At 45.1% G+C, this 20,703-nt stretch overlaps 2 protein-coding genes and 1 pseudogene across 2 annotated transcripts; all 3 read left to right on the top strand.

Annotated features, from left to right (window-relative positions):
- Positions 1-566: 566 nt before the first annotated feature.
- Positions 567-4,835, top strand: LOC117052017 (probable G-protein coupled receptor 33). Its single transcript, XM_033158744.1, has 2 exons — positions 567-618; positions 3,756-4,835. Exons 1-2 carry the CDS (start codon positions 580-582, stop codon positions 4,833-4,835), a joined length of 1,119 nt encoding a protein of 372 aa, XP_033014635.1. The 5' UTR covers positions 567-579.
- Positions 4,836-10,804: 5,969 nt separating this feature from the next.
- Positions 10,805-11,337, top strand: LOC117052016 (annotated as a pseudogene).
- Positions 11,338-12,309: 972 nt separating this feature from the next.
- Positions 12,310-13,281, top strand: LOC117052015 (probable G-protein coupled receptor 33). Its single transcript, XM_033158742.1, has one exon. The coding sequence runs from the start codon at positions 12,310-12,312 to the stop codon at positions 13,279-13,281; it is 972 nt and encodes a 323-aa protein (XP_033014633.1).
- Positions 13,282-20,703: the final 7,422 nt, after the last annotated feature.

Raw genomic sequence — 20,703 nt, 5'->3', positions numbered from 1 at the left:
GCCTTGCGTTCCCACCACCCAACCCTCAACCTATACTAAAAAATACATCACACTCTATTTCTTCACATTTGTTTATATGTATCCACATGAGCCTGGAAAACAGAAGCAAATCATAGAACGCTTGGAGGACAGCCTTTTCTAGACAAGAGGATCAAAGTCACTCAGTGAGTGGGATGTTCCTCAAGGACTTGCTGTGGAGAGGTGGGAGGAAGAGAAGAGCTGGTCAGAAGCCAACTGGCTATGGCTCTATTTGTCACTGTAGACAGGTAAGGTCTCATGCTTGAGAAAATTGGGGAAGGCAAGGATCCGTGTCTGGGGTGGCAAAGTGATTGGACCTCTCAGAAGAGAGTTCTTCCATCCTCACAAGAAATGTTGTGTTTTTATGCAATCTCTTATCACTCAGGGAAGTGGAGCAGGCATGACAGATTCTGCATAATTTGCTAAAAGGAAATGAGACTAAGGAAGTGGGTTTTACAGAAAATCTATTTGGAGAAGTCAAGGTGTTTAATTTGCACCAATACTGAAATACCCCATATTCTCTAAGCATTTTTTTTTTCCAGATTGGTCCTGACAGTTCGGATGACAACCATTTCTAGAAAAGAAGATCAAAGGTATCAAGTGAGTGTTGCTCTCAGGCTAGGTGCAATGGAGAAGGAATGGTTGTATAGCAATAGCCCCAAGTTCAGCCTGAGGTAGGGAAAGATGGGAATCTGAATGCCAAAATTCTGGGGCATGGAAGTTCTACTACTTGGATGAGCTCTGGATGATTGGAGATTCAACAGTCTGGGGTTTTAGAGGCTACATCAGGCAATGCAAGCACCAGGTGTTGCTGAACCACAAGTCCCATCACCCCTGATCATTGACCATGGTGGCTGGGGCTGATGGGAGTTGGAGTTCTGCAACATCTGGGGTACTGAATCCACAGCTCTGTTGTGGTGGACAAAAGACTGCATTGCTGTAATTTGTTGTCGAGCAAGGATATTATGTGCAGTGGGGTGGGGGAGGAAGCACAGAAAGTTGAGAGCCAGCTAAAATCGAGTGAGGTCTTTGGAGATAAAATTGGAGAAATCACATGGAAAAAATAGAGAGAATTGGAAATTCATCTACCGCTGTTCTATCTACAGATGTCCACATTCAGGGACACAATGTATCTTTGAATAGGCTACCATGTACTGGAGACAAACTCAGGGAAGGGTTGCAGCCTTTGTGTCTTGCTTATGGGTACAGATTGAGAAGAAATTTTATTCTCCAGCAAAACTAGCAAAAATGTATAAAAATAGATCACCCATATGCTGGAGATGTAAAAAAAGTAATGGGGTCTTACTTGCACATTTGGTGGAATTGTGTAGTAATCCGAGAATTCTGGAATAACATCTATGATGAAACTTTAAAAAATAAAAATAAATTCAATTTCAAAAAGAGACCAGAAGCCTGCCTTCTAGGCATATAGCCAATAGAAATAAGAAGAGAGAAAAAAAATAAGACTATTGCTCATGTATTCAACAACATCAGCCAGAATATTAGTGGCAAGAAATTGGAAGAATGAAACAATACCTACAATAGCAGAGTGGCAAGCCCTAATGATTGAATACCTCCAGCTGGCAAAGATGACAGGAAGAGTAAGAAGTCATCCAAAACAGAGAGTCTATAAGGAATGGAAAATATTTAAAGAATATTTTTTAAAAAACTATTGTATGAACAGGAATCTCTTGGCAGAATTAGAGTGATTCTTGTAAACAAAAAAGTGTAAATGACATTCTGTGTGGATGTATGAGGATAAACTAGCGTAATACGAGACTGTGCAGTACAAAGGAAAGAATAGACATAGTAAATGAGAATATTTGGAAGTCTTTTTTAGTTTATTTCTAGAAACCTTTTCTCTTCTTTTTGTGAGTTTGTATTTATATGAATTTAAGTGTTAATATGTTATCGTATTTATGTAGAAGAAATGTATTATGTCTTATATCTCTTTGTCCCTTTTCTTTCTTCTCTTTCCTTTTTCTGTTTCCATACTAAACGTTGTTATGTATTTACATTTTTAATCTAAACCAATAAAGATTATTGAGAAGAAATTTTATTGATTTCCCATTTAAAGAAAAAAACAAACAAAAGTAATTTGCACTTTCCAAAAATATATGCGAACTGAAATTCAGCCATCCTTTGAAATTTCCTCTGCTCTGAATTTTGCAATGTGAATAAAAATCCACAGACCAGTGTGAAATGTGCATGCAAATGCCTGAATCAGGGAAATAACAAACATTATAATGGGGAACAATGGTTTCAAAAATTCATATAGTATGGGGAACTGCATGCAAAAATTTGTATGTTAGATGAAATTTGTATAAAATGAAAATGATTTTTCATAAAGGCTTTCTTTCTTTTTTGAGTTGCAGAGAAATGTGGTAATGTGGAGAACTGAATTTAGGTTTGCAAAAATGAGAAAAAATGAAACTGACATACTAACTCACACTCACTTGTGGGTAACAACAGGCATTCTTAAACTTAAGGTACATAATAACCAAGGCGAGTGAATCTTTCAGTTTCTGTTTGTTTCATTTTCTCATTTTCCCAGTCTTAACGCTTTACATTTCTGCATCAGTTTGCAATTGTTATTGCAAATACTTTTTAAAACATTCTTCATGAAAATTGATCAGTATTTTAGTGTGAATTTCTCCTGATAAATTCATATCTGTATACAGTTTTGCCTAATGTACATTTTAAGCATTTTTTTTCCTTGATCAGAACTATAATGTCCAGATAAAGGGAAGTAATAGTGTCACTGTATTCTGCCTTTGTCATACCACATCTGGAGTATTGTGTCCAGCTCTGTGCATCACAATTTAAGAAGGAAATTGAAAAGCTGGAACATGTGCAGAGGAGGGTGACCAAGATTATCAAGGGTCTAGAAACGAAGCCTTATGGAGAATGACTGAGGGAGCTGGGTGTGTTTAGTTTGAAAAAGAGGAGACAGAGAGGAAAGACGATAGCCATCTTCAAGTATCTAAAGGGCATCATATGGAAGCTGGAGCAAGCTTGTTTTCTCCTGCTCTGGAGGGTAGGAACCAAACCAATGGCTTCAAGCTACAAGAAAGGAGATTCCGACTAAACATCAGGAGAATTTTACGACAGCAAGTGCTGTTTGATAGTCAAACAGTCTCCCTTGGGAGGTTGTGAACTCTCCTTCACTGGAGACTTTTAAGCAGAGGTTGGATGGTCATTTGTCTTGGACGCTTTAGTTGATATCCCTGCATTTCAGGGGTTTGGACTAGATGACCCTTGGGGTCCATTCCAACTTTAAAACTATATGATTCTATGATAATGCAGGGAGCAGATCTTTTAGAGCTCATAGCCAAGATGGTCTCAATCAAATTTTCCTCCTATCCCTATTCCTCCAAATGTAACATTGCTTGGCATCATGAACATTTCTATTTTCAACTCCTCCTGGGAGATCTTGTGGTTCTCGATTCAATTTTTAAAAGCTATGCAGCAATTAGAGAAAATGAGTTGGAACACAAGGGGACTAATGTCTTTAGATTTCTCTTTTTGTGGGCTGCCTGTTTCCACTCCAAACAATTACCCACCTGACTAGTTAATTTAATTTTCAGATGTCTACATGTTATGTCCAACATCATAATCCTAGGGCATAATGTTTTCAATTTCCATATCAACAAAAAACTGTTAAAGATGTTTCTTCTTGTTGCCTTGTTCCCCTCCTCTGCTATTAACTCAGTCTACTGTTTTCTATCTTCCTCCAGGGCTTCATGGAAACAACCAGAGTGGCTTTCATCTTGGAGAATGCATCAACAGTACAAACAAATGCCAACCATTCCTTGGTAGCCAAAAGGCCCATGAACTTAACCATTGCCTGCTTTGTCTCATTGTCTTTCCTGGTGGGGGCAGCTGTGAATGGGTTCTTTCTCTGGGTGCTGGGTGTGAAGATGAAGAGATCAGTGAACACTCTCTGGTTCTTCCACCTGATTCTCACCCACTTAATCTCCTCTTGGAACATGCCATTCTATGTTGCCTACATTCTTCTTGGTTTCCACTGGGCCTTTGGCACAGTTACCTGCAAGCTCGTAAACTCATTGGGTTCTCTGGGGATGTTCAACACTGTCTTTCTTCTCACCATTATCAACCTGGACCGCTACTTCCTCACCTGCCACCCCATCTGGTCCCAGCATAACCGCACAATCTCTCGAGCACAGAGACTGGTCATAGGAGTTTGGCTTGTGTCCTTAGCCCTGAGTGCCCCTTACTTAGCTTTCCGGGAAACACGAGAGGTAGAGAACGGCAGGCTTGTGTGTGACAATAACTATGCTTTCTCAAATGACTGGGATGATGAGAAGACAAAAGCCCTAAGGTATCGTGTTCATTTTGCTTTCTTTGTGACTCGGTTTCTCCTGGCCTTCCTGGTTCCCTTCGTGATCATCATGGGCTGCTCTTATTGTATAGGTCAGGAAATGAAGAAGAAAAAGTTGGTGAGGAGAACTAAGAAACCTTTCAGAATCCTTGTGGCTTCTGTGGCATCATTCTTCATCTACTGGCTTCCTTATCACCTCTACCATGCTTCAGTGCTCCTTGAGGGACCTGGAATGATGGGAAATGTACTGAAGCCAATCTTCATCACTGGAGCCTGTTTCAATTTTTGTTTCACACCCATCCTCTACATCTTTGTTGGGGAGAAATTCCAGCAGGTCTTTAAGACATCGATTCTTGCTCTAGCTCAGAAAGCTTTTCTAGATGAAACCACCACATCTGCCTACAATATAAATTTGACAGAAGCGGTGGGGAAGGAAACCATTGACAGGAGCTGCTTGGTACTGACGGTGACTTAAGGCTGTAATCTGCCCAGATTCCTGAGGAAGTAACCTTGGGACTGTACAGACTCTTCCCAGTCTCCTCCCTCTTCTCCCTGTGACTGCTCATCGTTGTCCCACCACCAATCCCTGGACTCTGAGCCTCCTTCCCTTGGGGGTTCCCTAGCTGATTCTTGCCACCATTCCTTTGCGGCCAACCAGTCCATGACATCTGGCTATACTCAAACATATTTCATATCAGCATCAATTTCATCTGGACCCCTGTTTGAACATTTGGATGACTTATATTAAGGTATTACTTAAATTTAGGATCCATGCACTGATTGTGGATTACTATCATTATTAGCATTATTTGTATATTGTTTTTCTTTCTATTTTTTCATTTAATTTTATTCTTCCCCTTTCTCCACCCGCCCTTGTTCCTTCTTTTTGTTTAATTTCCAAAAAAGTTAAAAATTATGGGATGCCCTCCCCCCAGTAAAAATTAATTTTCAGGAGGAATTGTAAAACATTCCTGTTCGGCCATGCATTTGATGTCTGAAACATACTGTGCCTTCCTGCCATCTTTGAAATTAGAAACTGTTAGATTAAAGGGCTGTTAATGTTTTCATTGCTTTAAATATTTTTTAAACATTTTAAAAATCATATTATTTTATAACTTTGGTGTTTGCTACCCTGGGCTCTTTTGAAGGAAGAGCAGGATAGAAATTACATACAGAAATAAACAAATACATGATAGTGAAGTTCAGTGTTATTTTTGTGCTCCTGGGATTTGTTAAATAGGCTGGATACTGTTAATGTGCCTGCTTGTCCACCAGGTTTCTCGTACGCACAGCAACCTAGGTCATATGGGGGGGGGGTGTTACAGTGATTTTTAGGAAGTCACTAGTTTACACCAGGCATCCTATTGGGAAGACCCAGTTCTCTGAGTGCATGTTCTGGAAGTTGGGCAATAGGGGCAGTACAGGATTCTTTCTGGTGTAGCAACCTCCCCGCTGCACCAAGGATTCCTTGCCCGAGCTGGCACTGAAATTTGTGGGTGCCCATGCCCTTCGTGGGGAATTTTGTGGGTGCTGGAACTTGTTGTTCATTAGTAACCTGTCTTCCCCAAACTTCCCCAAATGTTTTGGACCACGGTTTCATCACCCCTAGCTAGCACAGTTGGGGAAGGCTGCCCAAGGAAGTGTTCAGATTGTATGATTCAGTTTGTCTGAATTGGTCTGAGGGCACATGATGCTTCCATTTGGTGCAGCTAAGAAGGTCTGGGTCTGGACAGTGTATGGATGGGAGACAACTGGGAACTCCATAGTTACTACCTTGATCCCCATGTTTGAAGAAAGGTGGGATATACATTCAGGACATAGCTTCTGAATTTGTTTCTCCTTTATCTTTATTTGCTGTTTGTCCTGCTCACCTACGATAGCTCCATCCCAAAGTGTGTTGTGTTCTTTCCTCTGTTTGTGAGATTAGCCAAGAGAATAATAGGTTTCCATACTGTCCATGAAGTGAAGACCATGCTTAGAAGTTGATGCAGGTGAGCTGTGCGTGACACAATATGCAAAGCCAGACAGATACATTTTGGACTGTGACCTTTACACATCTTCCAATCATGAGATCGTGGGGTGGTACAAAGTTATTTTGGCCCCCGTTTCCACTGGGTCACTTTCCCCTCGAAAAATGTTCACCCCAAAGAGACCAAAGGTCACAGACAGGGCACGACAGATTTCAGAGAAAGCAGCAGGTTAGAGAGAGGTCATGGCGTTTAGACAGAGCAAAAGGTCAGACAGAGGACATGGCACTTAGACAGCTGTGGCTTGTCTGTGGGTGGAAGTGTGCTTCACACCTGGCGGCCATTTCCTACAGTCCATGTATATTTTTCATAGCTAGTATTGCCCTGATGTATTACAGATTATGCAGTTCTCAGTTCTCTCAGCATCATGCCTAACAGGTAAATCAACCTATTGTGGCATATATATCATGCTAGCAATAGGGGTGGGGGTGGTTCTGAATAACTGCAGTCTATTTTTTGTCACTTACAGTTGTGCCTTCTCTGCAAACAGCCGGAACTTGCTGGAACTCACTTCCAGCATGTCTCAGGTGAGCGCTGTTGCTATTATAAGGGAACAAGGAAGGTGTTCCTGATAAGTTCCAGCACCTCTTTTCCTAGAAAAACAGCACTGGGTAGTTGTAAGTACCATAGTAGGTGTTCAACCCTGTAAAGTGTGGACTTCTCTGACTATTATCCAGGATTAAGTTTCATGAGGACTTCTTTTATTTTAAAAATCACAAACTGATGAGAAAAGATGAACAATAGGATTTAAGACTGGGAAAGAGAGAGAGAAACTGAGATAGACAAATTTATCCACCTCTAAGCAAGTGCAATTATTATTATTATTATTATTATTATTATTATTATTATTATTATTATCATTCCTAAATACAAATAAAATAATTAAAATAACAGGCTTAGAGTAGCATGGCTTCAAAATTTCTTGGGAGCCTAAAGTGAACAGCAGAGTTACAAAGAGTTTTCAGAAGGAGAAGCAAGGTGAGCTATCCCCTTGGAGTCTTCATTCTGGGACTGATTTCAACCTCCCTTCCTTGGGAAGGTAAGGAGAAGGCTGAGAGGTCAGAGCTATGGGGACAACACAGAGTCTATACTCTGGATTATCCAGTCAGTCCCGTCCCCCGTCCCCCAGTAATGAGGGACAGGAAGAAGTGGGTGTTCTGGAATAGGCTGATGGAGTTTCTTATTGTCTCCTCCATGCAGGTGCTCAGTGCCTTTCAAGGTACAACCTGACGGTCCCTCCTGAAGTGATAGTGCAGGAGGGGTTCTGCGCCATCTCCTGCAAATTCACTTACCCAGCATCAACTGACACCAATTGTGTTAAATTGCATGGATATTGGTATACCCAGTGCCCCCCCAATGTTTAAGGGTACTCTCTTTTTGAATCAAGGAAATCACCATTTTATAGTTCAAATCAGGAAAAATAAATACAGTAAATGGACAAAAGTACAAAGATTCACAAAATGTTTAGGAGTATGCTTACCCCTGCATACCCCCAGAAAGAAAGCACTGGGTATACCAAAGGTAGCAGCACTTCCTTTAATCTTGCAGTGGCCAACAACAATGGGAAGGAAGGGATAGCACCCTTTGTTCATGATCACTTCCATCTGTCAGGGGACTTGGAACAAGGCTTAAAATATACTGGTAGTTACCCCACAGAACCACTTTTGAGAGTGTGTCAGGTGAGTGAGTATCTGCAAAGATGCCTGGCTCTCTGCTGAAGCCTCTGTCTGCCTCTGAGCCTTTGGGATAGGGTGGGCTATAATTAGCAGGGATAAAATATGTGAATGAAGTGGCTACCAGGACCACACAGGCACACACCTCCTCTACTAGGACCCACAGTGCTCCACAGGCATAGGAAGTTACTAATGAGCACAATGCTAAAATTAATAATCTTACCCCTTTGATGTGTTAGGAGTATCTTTCCAAATCTTCCAGTAGTTTCTCTCTACCAGTATGTCTGCCACATTCCACTGTGCTAGCAGCAATGCAGGAAACTGATTGGTTATGCAAGAAAATGAGAAGAGCAGAAACATTTATCAAGACTGTAAACAGTCAGTCACAAACTGTGACAGGAATGATTGTGCAATGTTCTGATGAAGTGGGCTACAGTCAATCTCATGCAATAATACAACAGTACACCTTCCAGATGCTGTTGGACTGCAACTCTCACCAGTCCTAGATAGGATAGCGAATGGTCAGAGATGATGGAAGCTGTAGTCAAACAGGATCCAGAGGGCACCACGTTAACTTCTCCTGTCATAATAAACATTTTAAGACTGTTATTTTGCTAGAACAGACTAACACAGCTAACCCTCTGGAGTAGAACTGTAAAAAGTGTTTTTATCCCTTTCCCAATGCAGACAGCCTTATATATCCAACACACCTGGATTTTATGCAAGGGTCAACTAGCTGTGGAAAGGACCCAAACATTACCGTGACTAAGGGCAACCAGGAGGCAGGGTCACAGCACCAGGTAGGCATCAAGTCTGATGAGCAATCAGACCAGAGAATAAAGCAAAGCCAAAAAGCAATCAAAACTGGAGGGTGATCAGAGAGCAGAACAACTGAATAATACAAGAAATGTAGAACTCATGTAACCTTTGTTACTTAAGCAAGTTTCAGCTAGAAAAGTCCTTATATACTCTTTCCAACAGAGGAGGAGCCAATGATCAGCTTGGTGGGTGGAGACTCGTGGCGTGCAATAATTTTTTTGTAGGGGGACAGTTAGGGCCAGAAGTGCCAGCTTGTGAGGCCGATGGGGGGGGGGGGAGACGTTGCGACATCCTGACATTACGTGTGTGAGCATCGTGCCTCCCTCCCTAATTTATTGTAATAAATTGTCTAGTGCATGTGGCAAATTCATTTATGAGAATGAGAATGAGAATTAAGAATGAGAATAATACACCACCTATTTTCCCACAACTACAGTAGGCTTACCAAAATTGTTGTGGGGTGACAAACAGATTTCTGTAGATTTATTTTTTATTTATTAAATTTATATACCACTCTTCACCTGTAGATCTTAGGGTGGTTCACAATGAAAGGGAGATGATTCACAGATTGTCTTCCCTTTCCCCCTCTGTTAAACCTTTCCCCTCTTTAATGGAGGGGGCAGGTGGTCCACATATTGGCTTGCTGGTCCATTCAGTCTGGAGCTCATCATTGGAGTAACCAGGGATGGGTATCAGACCTTTCAAAGTCTGCTTTAAGGAACCGTGAATAAGGAACTAGAATGGGCAGAGGAAGCATTTTTGTACTGGCCTTTCATTTCCCACTAATTAAACCTATGTGCCCTCAGATCAGTCCCCTGGAATGCTGAAACAAAATGTAGAAAGCTGTGTGAATATGGCCATCTCAAGGCAAATGGATTTAAATCACCAAATGCGTAGGGATACAGTTGTAAGGAAAGTGTGGGCAGAGTAGTTGGAAATATCATAGATTCTGTTCCTGAATATAGAAGGCGCTGACTTGATATGGAAAAAAGTGGGAGTTGGAGTTCCTTTCTCCTGTCACAACCCCTCTTACCCTCCTCTGTTGTTAATTCAGTATCTTTTCTTTCTTTCTCTAGGTCATTATGGGGGGAAACAACGTGACCTTGCTCTGGGGGAATGCCTCAACAATAGGAAAAAGTCAATTTCCAGTAGCCATAATCCAAATGAACCTTTCAATTGCCTTCTTGTGCTCAGTGTCCTTCCTGGTGGGAACAGCTGTGAGTGATCTCTTCCTCTGGATGTTAGGGATGAAGATGAAGAGAACAGTGAACACCCTCTGGTTCCTCCACCTGATTCTCACCCCCTTAATCTCCTCTTGGAACATGACTTTCTACCAGGGGTTCCAACTTGAACAAAATATTGGGGGGAGGGGAGGTAAGCACTGTTGGGAAATTCCATTCCACCTTAAGTTGCTGACATGGAACTGTTGGGTGTCACATGTCTGTTTACACACCAGCACAGCTTGCTGGGAACTTCCATTGTGTATAGCTTTTGCTTTTGCTTTTGACATGTCTTTTATGTCTTGCTTTATGCACAATAAATCTGCTTGTAAATATGCTTAGACAAGCCTCTCTCTCCACTTCTGTTGCACAGGGCGCTCTGCTAATATAGTGTGCCCGGGCTTTGGAAGTCTGGGTCACTGATTTATGTCACACTAGAGATCGGGGATCATCCAGCAGGTTGGCTGGAAGGACGTGATCCAGCTGGGGGCTAGCCAGCTGGCCACCCAACTCCCTCTGGATGCCGACAAGCACTGCCCCACATAGTCGATCACATGACATGACATACACACACTATTTGAATGGCAATGCCCGTTAACTTGGGGGGGGGAGGCCCCTCAAATATTTTATGGGGGGCAAAGACCTCTTGCCCCTAGGAGTTGGCTCCAATGCTTTCTACATTGCCTACATCTTTCTTGATTTCACTGGGTCTTTGGCACTGTTGTGTGCAAGCTCATCAACTCCTTGAGTTCTCTGTGGATGTTCACCACTGTCTTTCTTCTCACCATCACCAGCCCTGACCACTTCTTTCTCACCTGCCACCCCACCTGGTTCCAGCATAACCACACAATATCTCGAGCACAGAGACTGGTCATAGAAGTGTAGTTTGTGTCCCCAGCCCTGAGTGCCCCTTACTTAAGTTTCCTGCAGACACAAGAGGTGGGGAAAGGGAAGGATTGTGTGTGTCAATAATTATGCTTTCTTTGGGAGCAGGATGATATATAGACAAAGGCCGGAGGTATCAAGTTCATTTGACTCTCATTTGGTTTCTCCTGGCTTTCCTTGTTCCTTTCATAATCATCATGGGCTGCTCTTATCAGGTAGGTCAGAAAATGAAGAAGGAAAAGTTGGTAAGGGCTGGGAAACCTTTCAGAATCCTTGTCACTTCTGTGGCATCATTATTGATCTCCTGGCTTCCATACCACCTCTTTATAGCCAGAAATTGGCAGAGAAGCTAGGAAGGTGTTGGAAAAGCTGCTTCATGGAACTCTGATGCAAGAGAAGTGATGCGGTACATTTGCTGCCTGATACTTCACTCTTTGCTTTCCTCCATTATCCTCTGCTTGTATATTTCCAAATATAGTCAATGTCACAAAGGCATGATAATGAGAGTTCAAAGTGGGGTGAGATATTATCTGGACCTAAAACCATCCTTCCCTCCCCCCCCCCTGAAATTTGAAATAGAAACCACCCACATCCTTTTAAAAAATTGAAGTTCTCATAAATATGCTATGCCCTCGAAAGACTTCTTCAGTTCTAAATGCTGAAATGCCCAGTGAAAAGTGCTGAGGACAACCTTTTTAGATGAGCAGATCAAGTGAGTGGACATGCTCAGAAGACTGGGTGGCAGGGTGGGTGGGGGAAGAGAAGGAAAGTTTAAAATCTTTAAAATTGTCTTTGTAGTTATGGAAGATGAAGTCTTCAGATGGAAAAGGGTGGGTGTTGGAACACAAGGAATTGGCAACACAAGGCTCTCCAGATGTTGGTGACTTGTAGTTCCCATCATCTCTGTTCATTGGTCTTGCTGGCTGAGACTGATGGATGGAAGCTAGAGCTGAGCAACATCTGAAAGGATCTTCATGAGGACTTGGGTCAGAGTTCTAAACTGAATGAGATTCAGCAACCTTAGTTTCCAGCTGTTAATGGGAAATAGGTTTGAGCAGGGAACCTACAAATTAGGTCTGAACTCCATACCTGATATCTGTCCTAGTGAAACCATATAATGTATGTGGATGCTGATGTTGTTTCTTTGAAGCTTAGAGTGCTAAGTTGCTTAGTTTTGAAATTTGCTTACTCAGAGTGCATAAACCTGACTGGATAGACACATTTTCCCATTTCCAGTGTTCTGATCTCTCCCTTAACCTCCCCATGTTCCCTCTAACTTTCACCTGCCTCCATCTCAAATCTCTTCCTTCTTCTTCCAGGGCACTATGGAGAAAAATAACACAACTATCACCTTGCAGAATTCCAGCAACACACAAATGGATGTAAGCCACCATCCAACAGACACAAATCTGGTTGTTGCCATCCTTATCATCACATCCTTCTTGGTGGGGATAACTGTGAATGGGCTCTTCCTCTGGGTGCTGGGGATGAAGATGAAGAGAACTGTGAATACTATGTGGTTCCTCCACCTGATCCTCACCTACTTAGTCTCCAGCTCACTCATGCCTTTCTTTGCTGTCTTTGTCCTCCTCAATTTCAACTGGATCTTTGGCCAAATCATGTGCAAGATCTTACTCTTCTCCTTCTCTCTGGGGATGTTCACTACGGTCTTTCTACTCACCACAGTCAGCCTGGATCGCTACCTCTTCACCTGCTATCCTGTCTGGTCCCAGCGTAACCGCAGAATACCTTTGGCACAAAAGGTAATTGCAGGAGTCTGGCTTGCTTCCCTAGCTCTGAGCACCCCAAACCTGGCTTTTCTGGAGACTCAAGAAGAGGAGGGGAAGATGAAGTGCATCTATTATTTTATTTTCTCCCCAAATCAAGACGATTTCCACGTTCATCTGGCTTTCTTCTTGATTCGTTTTCTGCTGGCCTTCCTGCTTCCATTCATCATCATCATGACATGCTACTGTCGGATTGGTTTTGAAATGAAGAAAAAACGCTTACTGAGGACAGGGAAGATTTCCAAAGTCCTGGTGGCTGCCGTAGCATCATTCTTCATTGGCTGGTTCCCCTACCATCTCTACCATGCGTCACAGCTGTTTAAGAATGTACCCAAAGCGACAACACAGGTTCTATGGGATACTACAGCCACTGGAGTTTGTTTCAATATCTGTTTCACCCCAATTCTGTACCTGTTTGTTGGGGAGAAATTCCAGGAGGTCTTCAAGACATCAATTTTTGCAGCGTTTAGTAAAGCTTTTGTGGACGATCCACACTGGCGAGAGGGTTGACCAGAACCATTCAGAGAGCTCAATAGGAAAAAACCATCAGTTTTGCATGCAGAGAGTCCCAGGTTCAAACCCCAGCAGCACCAGGTAAATCTGTGAGAGACTGGTGTTAGAAATCTTGGCGATCCACTGCCAGTCCATGCTCTGGACTTCATGGACTAACTTGCCACAGGGCAGCTTCCTATAGAGAAAGACTGTAGCTTGATGGTATATCACAAATGTTGCATGAAAAAGTTCCAAATCTCCAGTCCCTAGCATCTCCAGCTTGCACTGTGAGATACTTCTGTCTGGATCCTTAAAGAGCCATTGCCCAGCAATGTAGACTCTGACTAATGGTCCAGTTCAATGTAAGGCAGCTTCTTATATACGGGGAAAGTACCCAAAACCTGAAAGTGATTTAGGGGAGCAATCTATCATATCCCTAAAGCATCTACTTTGGACCTTATATAGAGAGGAAGGTGGTTTCTTCAGAATGGGGTGGGGGGCTGTGTCAAATGACCTTTGGTGGGTCCCCTCCCCATGTGGGCTCATGAGGCAGAGACCGTGCTCCCCACTTCACCAGGTGGCTTTTACGGATGACCAAATCTTTGCATCTTGATTTATTACAGAGGTCTTTATCTTTTAAAGATAACAGTCCAGAAAGCTTTTTCAGGTGAAAGGGATAACTTTAAAAAAACAACAACAGGGGTGGAGAAACTTTCTGGCCTCTTTTGGGGCCAGCTCCTTATCTGACCCCATACCTGCAAGCTAACTTTGACAGGTGGGAGAGACAACCCACCTCCCAATCATTTTATTTTATTTATTAAATTTCTATACTGCCCTTCATCCAAGGATCACAGGGCAGCTTACAGTATAAAAACACAAAGATGCCTAACAGCAACAAACAAAACAATACTCAAACCAATGGCTTCAAGTTACAAGAAAGGAGATTCTGACTAAACATTAGGAAGAACTTTCTGAAAGGTAAGAGCTGTTCAGCAGTGTAACACTCTCCCTCAGGAGGTTATGAAGTCTCCTTCCTTGGAGGTTTTTAAGCAGAGTTTGGACGACCATCTGTCATAGATGCTTTAGCAAAGATTCCTGTGTTGCAGGGGGTTGGACTAGATGACCCTCAGGTCCCTTCCAACTCTATGGTTCCATGATTCTAGATGACATTATGATGTCAGATGATTGATAAGGGTAGGTCTCCTTGCTGCCCTGCCAAAATTCCCTGTCCCATGGATATTGCAGATTGTTCATGGTAAAGAGTATTTCCCCGAGGAAAGCTGCAGGGCAAAGAAAAAACTGCTTTGACCCATGCTTTCTATGTGTGGAACACGCAAAGTGTGGACAAGCCCACAGAGTAAGAGAAATTCATCCAGGTGAGGTATCCTCTATCACTGCACCATTTTGTCACAGCAAAGAGGCAGGAGTAGATTAATACTGGACCTTGATTTGAACCAGCCAGCCAAATATTTCGATGTTGAGTGTGTGATTGTGGCTGCCTGAGAGAAATAAAATTAGGGGGGCCAAGCCTCTCTGGAAGGCCCACCCACCATCTACAAGACCTGTTGCTTCCCGGGATTTTTATTATTACTTTTTAAAAGGTTTTCTTGCACGTACTTTTGTAACCCAGTGTTTGCTCTCTCTGGTGAATGGCTGGTGGGAAGGAGAAGCAACAAAGATTCTTGAGACATTCATAGGGTAAATATTGGGTTCAGCCTGGATGGTCTTCAGGCTGCAGACTCCAGAGGACAGCAAAAACAGATTTTTATTTTGAAGTTGCAAAGCTGGTGCAGCACAACCTCAACTAGCAAATGGTTAAGAGGTGACACACCAAATATGAAAGCATTTATATGCTTATAAGGGATGGTTACATCCATATACGACAATACTTACTTCTACTAGTTTATATTGATTTAATCATGAGGCATAGCAGCTTATCTTCTCTTTCCCTCCCTTCCTCTTCTTCAAGTTATTGCAATATTTCCTGTGTCTATCTCCTTCTTTTGTTGTTCTCACATTCCAGCTTTCACTTGCTCAGCCCTTCTCTCACACACTTCCATTTTTCATTCTATAATTTTCATAATATCCCCAACAGCACCTTAAAGACCAACACATTTATTATGGCTAGGGGTTGATGAATCTGTCCATTTCATGTATCCAGAAATATCCTGTCTCTGAATATGGAAGCTGTCTTTCGTGGTTGCTGTCAAGTCTATCAGTTTGGATTTCTCTCACTTGCTCATTCTTCCAATCTTCAGCCTTCCACATTTCCACATCAGTTTGAGATTATTTTTAATAGTCCTCATCCAGTGTGGTGTAGTGGTTAAGAGTGGTAGACTCGTAATCTGGGGAACCGGGTTCGTGTCTCCACTTCTCCACATGCAGCTGCTGGGTGACCTTGGGCTAATCACACTTCTCTGAAGTCTCTCAGCCCCACTCACCTCACAAAGTGTTTGTTGTGGGGGAGGAAGGGAAAGGAGAATGTTAGCCGCTTTGAGACTCCTTCGGGTAGTGAAAAGCGGGATATCAAATCCAAACTCCTCCTCCTCCTCCTCCTCTTCTTCTTCTTCTTGTTCTTCTTCTTCGTCTTCTTCTTCTTCTTCTTCTTCTTCTTCTTCTTCTTCTTCACTATTTCCATGTCCAGTCAATGTCATTGTATGGAGCAACAGTGCTTCTAACCCTTGTTCATGCTGTTTCATTTGAAATAATATTGGTGCACTTTCATTCTGTGAGCCAAGGAAATCCTTGTCTAAACATACCACTGCCATAAAAATGACGGTCCTACCAAAGCTCTCGTATCTGCTTCATGTGTCGCCTTTGAAATGACTTGTGTAGATACTGGGTGCTCAGTGGCAGATCTATATGGGGGCCCTGAAGCTTGAACTGTTATGGGGGGGGGCCCTCCCCAACCAGCAATGGGTAACCACTGTTATCTTCTTCAGTGAGGTTGTTCCATGACAGATCACCACTTTCCCCCCCTTAAAAACCAACAACTGTTACATCTCCGATCTTGATTAAAATTGCTGTGCTGGATTATCTCACATATCAAAGTTATGGGAATGTTAAGGATAGTAGGAGTGGATATATTGATTAAATATTATCCTTCCTTCACTCATGCTAGTGAGTCATGTAGCATAGCAGATTCCCCTCAAAACAGCAGGAAGCTAGTTTGCAGATTCGTTTGAATCTCTTTAGTTAAGCAATCCAGTCTGGCTTGCCCAGATTGGATCAGTCCTGGTAAATTCTCTTTGATCCTTCCTAAAAGAATAAAGACACAAGAGTCTTTCCTTAAAAGTAACAAAAGGTTTACTCCCATTCAGTTCACAGTATGATCCCTGAAGGCAGGCTTTACCTAGTAGTTACAGAACAAAGTGTGTGTTATTCCTATGTGGGGATTGAGCCCATGTGCTGCTGGCTGAGAGCCAGCAGACAGCAAAATACATTAAGAGAACAGCATCAAGAGAAGAAAATGGCATCAAGAGAGCAGCATGGCATCAAGAGAAAGATGGCTGCATGACTCAGCTCTTTTATGGAGTCAGCCAGGGTAACGCCCGTCTGCCTGGTCACATGCAGGGGGAAGATGCTCCAGACCAGTGAAACAGGAAGTTATACTGGCTGGAGTAACATCCCCCTGCCTGTGTCCACGGTAGGGAACCAAGGAATGTTGTATTTGACTGCTCCAATAGATTACATCCCACAAAAGTCACTGGTGTAAATAAATATTTCCTATGCCTTACTATTTTCAAGTTATGGGGGGATTAAAATTAGGGAAATGTTATACATGTGCATGAATTAAGTTGCTTCTGGGGCCCCTCTGGGATTAGGCACCCAGAAGTTTAAGATTCATTAGTTTCACAGTAGATCTGCCCTTGTGGGTGCTTGGCAGTCCAAAGCAGAGCTATTTATTATCCTGAAGCATAGGCCTAGCTAGCTACAGAACACCTTCAGCAGGAGGTTGGACATTCTAAATTTCCAGATTCGTTACGAGGCCTTTCAGATTAGACATCCATTTTCACTTTTGGTTGCCAAAAAAAGTAGCCTACACAATGGGTTAAATCAAGAAGGCTCGTGTGTCAGGGCTGGAATTTCCAGAACAAACTGTATGTTTTAAAAAAACACCCTGGGAACGCAAGCAGTACAGAATATCCCTACTACACAGACAGTCTGGCAGGTTCAGAAAAGGTGGAATAAACAGCTGGCACCTAAAATATATCCACTTAATCAGTTCTGTTGTCATCAAGAGCTGATATAGAGAAGCAGAAATTTTCCTCTCTTACCCCTCAACAATGCAGATTTAAATAATCTCTGTGACTTCTTTTTTTTCCAATTTCAAGCACTCCCAAGGGATTTGCATGTCGATATCCCGACCCCTCCCGTGAATAAATAAGACACAAGACACCGTATATAAGGTTAAATGGAGAATAAAAGGCCACAACTTTATTGGTTCCGGATGTTGAGTGGTATTGGCTTTAGGCATTGGATCTAACTAGACTATATCCGACTCCAGCACGACGTGCTGGCAGTCCAGGAAGGGATAACCACTGTTGGGTGAGCCCTTGCTGCTGCACATCAGCTAAGGACTCACCCTGTGATCACCGATCTGGGGCGTGCCTTAGGCCCTGACCACCCACGGGTCCAGACACGGACACGCCCCCCGGACTCCTTTACGAAGTACCCTTCAGCACTTGGGGGGAGGTGTTGGCCCGTCCCCCCCACCTCCTAACCTTCCTGACCTTATCCAATGCCTAACCGCCAAACCAAAGTTGTGATGAGTTGCTACGAGGTAGGCGAAAACCACAAGGCGGAGCCAATTTGCCAGGTGGAAAAATTCCTACCAGGCCCCTCAATGGCAACCAACCGTGGTCCATAGCAAGGTCAAGGAAAACCTAACCTAAAGGGAGGGTGGGAAGGGAAAGCAGGAACGAACGGGAGCCCAGGAAAAGAGGGCGAGTGTGCTGGCCCCAAGGGTTTGTCCATGAAGCGAGGTCCAGGTCCAGTCCTGGGTCTAGGGGTCCAAAGGAGGTCAGTCCGGCAGGGAGCGAGGCAGGGAGCAGGTCAAGGTCCAAGGCAGGTTCAGGCACAAGGTTGCAGGTTGAGCACACGCTTGCAACTAAGTTGCTCACGCAACTTGGGCTGTGTCTGGCTGGCTTTTATCTGGCCCTATGCTTAGGGCCGCCCCGATCCTCTGGAGACTCGCCTCTCCTCCGGGCCTGGAGGCGAGCACTCCTCCTGCAGACACTTAACTCCCTTCGCCTCTCTGCCCTGAGCCTCTGTAGCTCAGGAGAGGCTGGTGGGTTACTGGACCCAGGGGATGCCTCAGCTTCCTCTGAAGAGGCTGGGAGTGGAGCACCTGCAGGCAATGGGTCCTCCCTCCCATCAGGAGCCAGAGCAGACTCTGCTGATGCCTGCACCTGGGGATCCAGCACAGGTGGGGATCCTTCAGGGTCAAGCCCTGGCCCCGGCTCAGCTGGTTCTGGAGGCGGGGAATCCTGTGCAGGCTGGGATCCCTCAGGTTCAGCATCAGAGTCTGACTCCCAGGCCATCACACCATCCCCCCTCCCAGGCCTCCCCCTCAACCGAGGGGCCGGACCAGGCTTGCTGGGGTAAGCTGCATGGAAATCACGGAGGCAGGCAGGTGCGTGGACGTTTTCCGCCGGTTCCCATGAACGATCCTCAGGCCCATACCCCTTCCAGTCGATGAGGTATTGGAGCTTCCCCCTGCGGTATCGTGAGTCGAGAATGCGCTCCACCTCGTACTCAGGCTCCCCCTCAACCAAAACTGGCTGCGGTCGTGGATTGTCTGGGTGGAACTCGTCGGGGGGGGCGACTGGACTAAGTAGGGACCGGTGGAATACTGGGTGAACCTTGAGTGATGGAGGTAACTGGAGGCGAAACACCACCGGTGACACCTGCGCAGTGATGGTGAATGGGCCGGCAAACCGTGCATCCAGCTTTCGTGAGGGCCGAGAAGGATGCAGGTGACGGGTAGAGAGCCACACCCAATCACCAACATGGAGTTCTGGCCCCTCCTGACGATGTCGGTCAGCCTGGGCCTTGTATGCGTCCTTGGCCTGGCGCAGTTGCTCCATCAATAATTGTTGCTGGGACTGAAGCTCCTGAAGCCAGTCTGTCACTGCGGGGACCGCGGAAGCTGGCAGCACGTCCGGGAACAAACGTGGATGGTAGCCGTAGGAGGCCTGGAACGGGGTCTGCTGGGTGGAGGCGTTCACTGCATTGTTGTAGGCGAACTCCGCCAATGGCAAGTGATCGACCCAGTCATCCTGCTGGAAGCTGCAGTAACACCGGAGGTACTGCTCCAGCACCGCATTTGCCCGTTCCGTCTGGCCATCGGTCTGCGGGTGGTGGGCCGAAGATAGACAGACCTCCGTCCCAAGGGTCTGGTGCAGGGCTCGCCAGAAGTGGGATGTGAACTGGACGCCGCGGTCAGAAACCACACGTTCGGGAAGGCCATGCAGGCGGAAGATGTGCTGCAAGTACAGTTGAGCCGTCTCCTTAGCTGTGGGTATGGACGGGCAGGGGGCACAGTGCACCATCTTAGTGAAATGGTCCGTGAAAACCAGGAGGCAGGTACAGTGACGAGATGGGGGCAAGTCTACCACAAAGTCCAGCGAGACCGTGTGCCAGGGACGTGGTGGGACTGGTAATGGCTGGAGCAGACCGGGGGGTCGCCCAGTAGGACCCTTGGCCCGCCGGCAGACATCGCAACCAGCAACATAGCGTGCCACATCAGCCTTCAGGCGGGGCCACCAGAACTCCCGGCTTACCAGATGAGTGGTCCGGTACCGCCCAAAGTGCCCTGCTGCTGGGGCATCGTGGGACATCTGGAGAACCTCAGCCCGCAATGGTCCTGGTGGGATGTATAGACGACCCTGGTGCAGCAGTAGGCCCTGGTGCAGGGCTAGCCCCGGATATCGAGGGCATGACCCGTCAGACAGTTCCCGGAGCCGTTCCTGAGCCCAAGCGTCAACCCGTTGCTGTTCTCGCACCCGAGCCTGCAGTGGCTTGGCCTCCTGAGTGGCCAGGAATGTGGCTGGTGGTAAGATAGTCGTCGGTACTGCCTGCTGTACAGTGTCTGCGACGTCCTCGGGTTTCCGGGACAGGGCATCCGCTTTCCGGTTTTGGGAGCTAGGGATGTAGCAGATCCGGAACTGGAACCGGGAGAAAAACAGCGCCCACCGGATCTGCCTTTGGTTCAACTTGCGGGTGGTCTGGAGGTACTCCAGATTCCGGTGGTCCGTTCTCACTTCCACCGGGTGTCGTGCCCCCTCAAGATGATGCCGCCAGACCTCAAAGGCCACCTTGATGGCCAGTAGTTCCCGCTCCCACACGGTATAGTTACGCTCCGCCGGAAGGAGCTGCCGGGAGTAGTAGGCGCAGGGTAACAGCGGCGCATCGGGTCCGTGTTGCTGAGACAGGATG

This window comes from Lacerta agilis, chromosome 8, assembly GCF_009819535.1.
Source record: "Lacerta agilis isolate rLacAgi1 chromosome 8, rLacAgi1.pri, whole genome shotgun sequence".
Lineage (NCBI taxonomy): Eukaryota > Metazoa > Chordata > Lepidosauria > Squamata > Lacertidae > Lacerta > Lacerta agilis.
Note: the sequence above shows the minus strand (reverse complement) of the source record. Positions and strands in the feature narration are given on the sequence as shown.

Coding starts and splice junctions, on each gene's coding strand:
- LOC117052015 (XM_033158742.1), top strand. CDS start 12,310: ATGGAGAAAAATAACACAACTATCACCTTGCAGAATTCCAGCAACACA.
- LOC117052017 (XM_033158744.1), top strand. CDS start 580: ATGACAACCATTTCTAGAAAAGAAGATCAAAGGTATCAA. Junction 619..3,755: donor AAGAAGATCAAAGGTATCAA/GTGAGTGTTGCT, acceptor ATCTTCCTCCAG/GGCTTCATGGAAACAACCAG.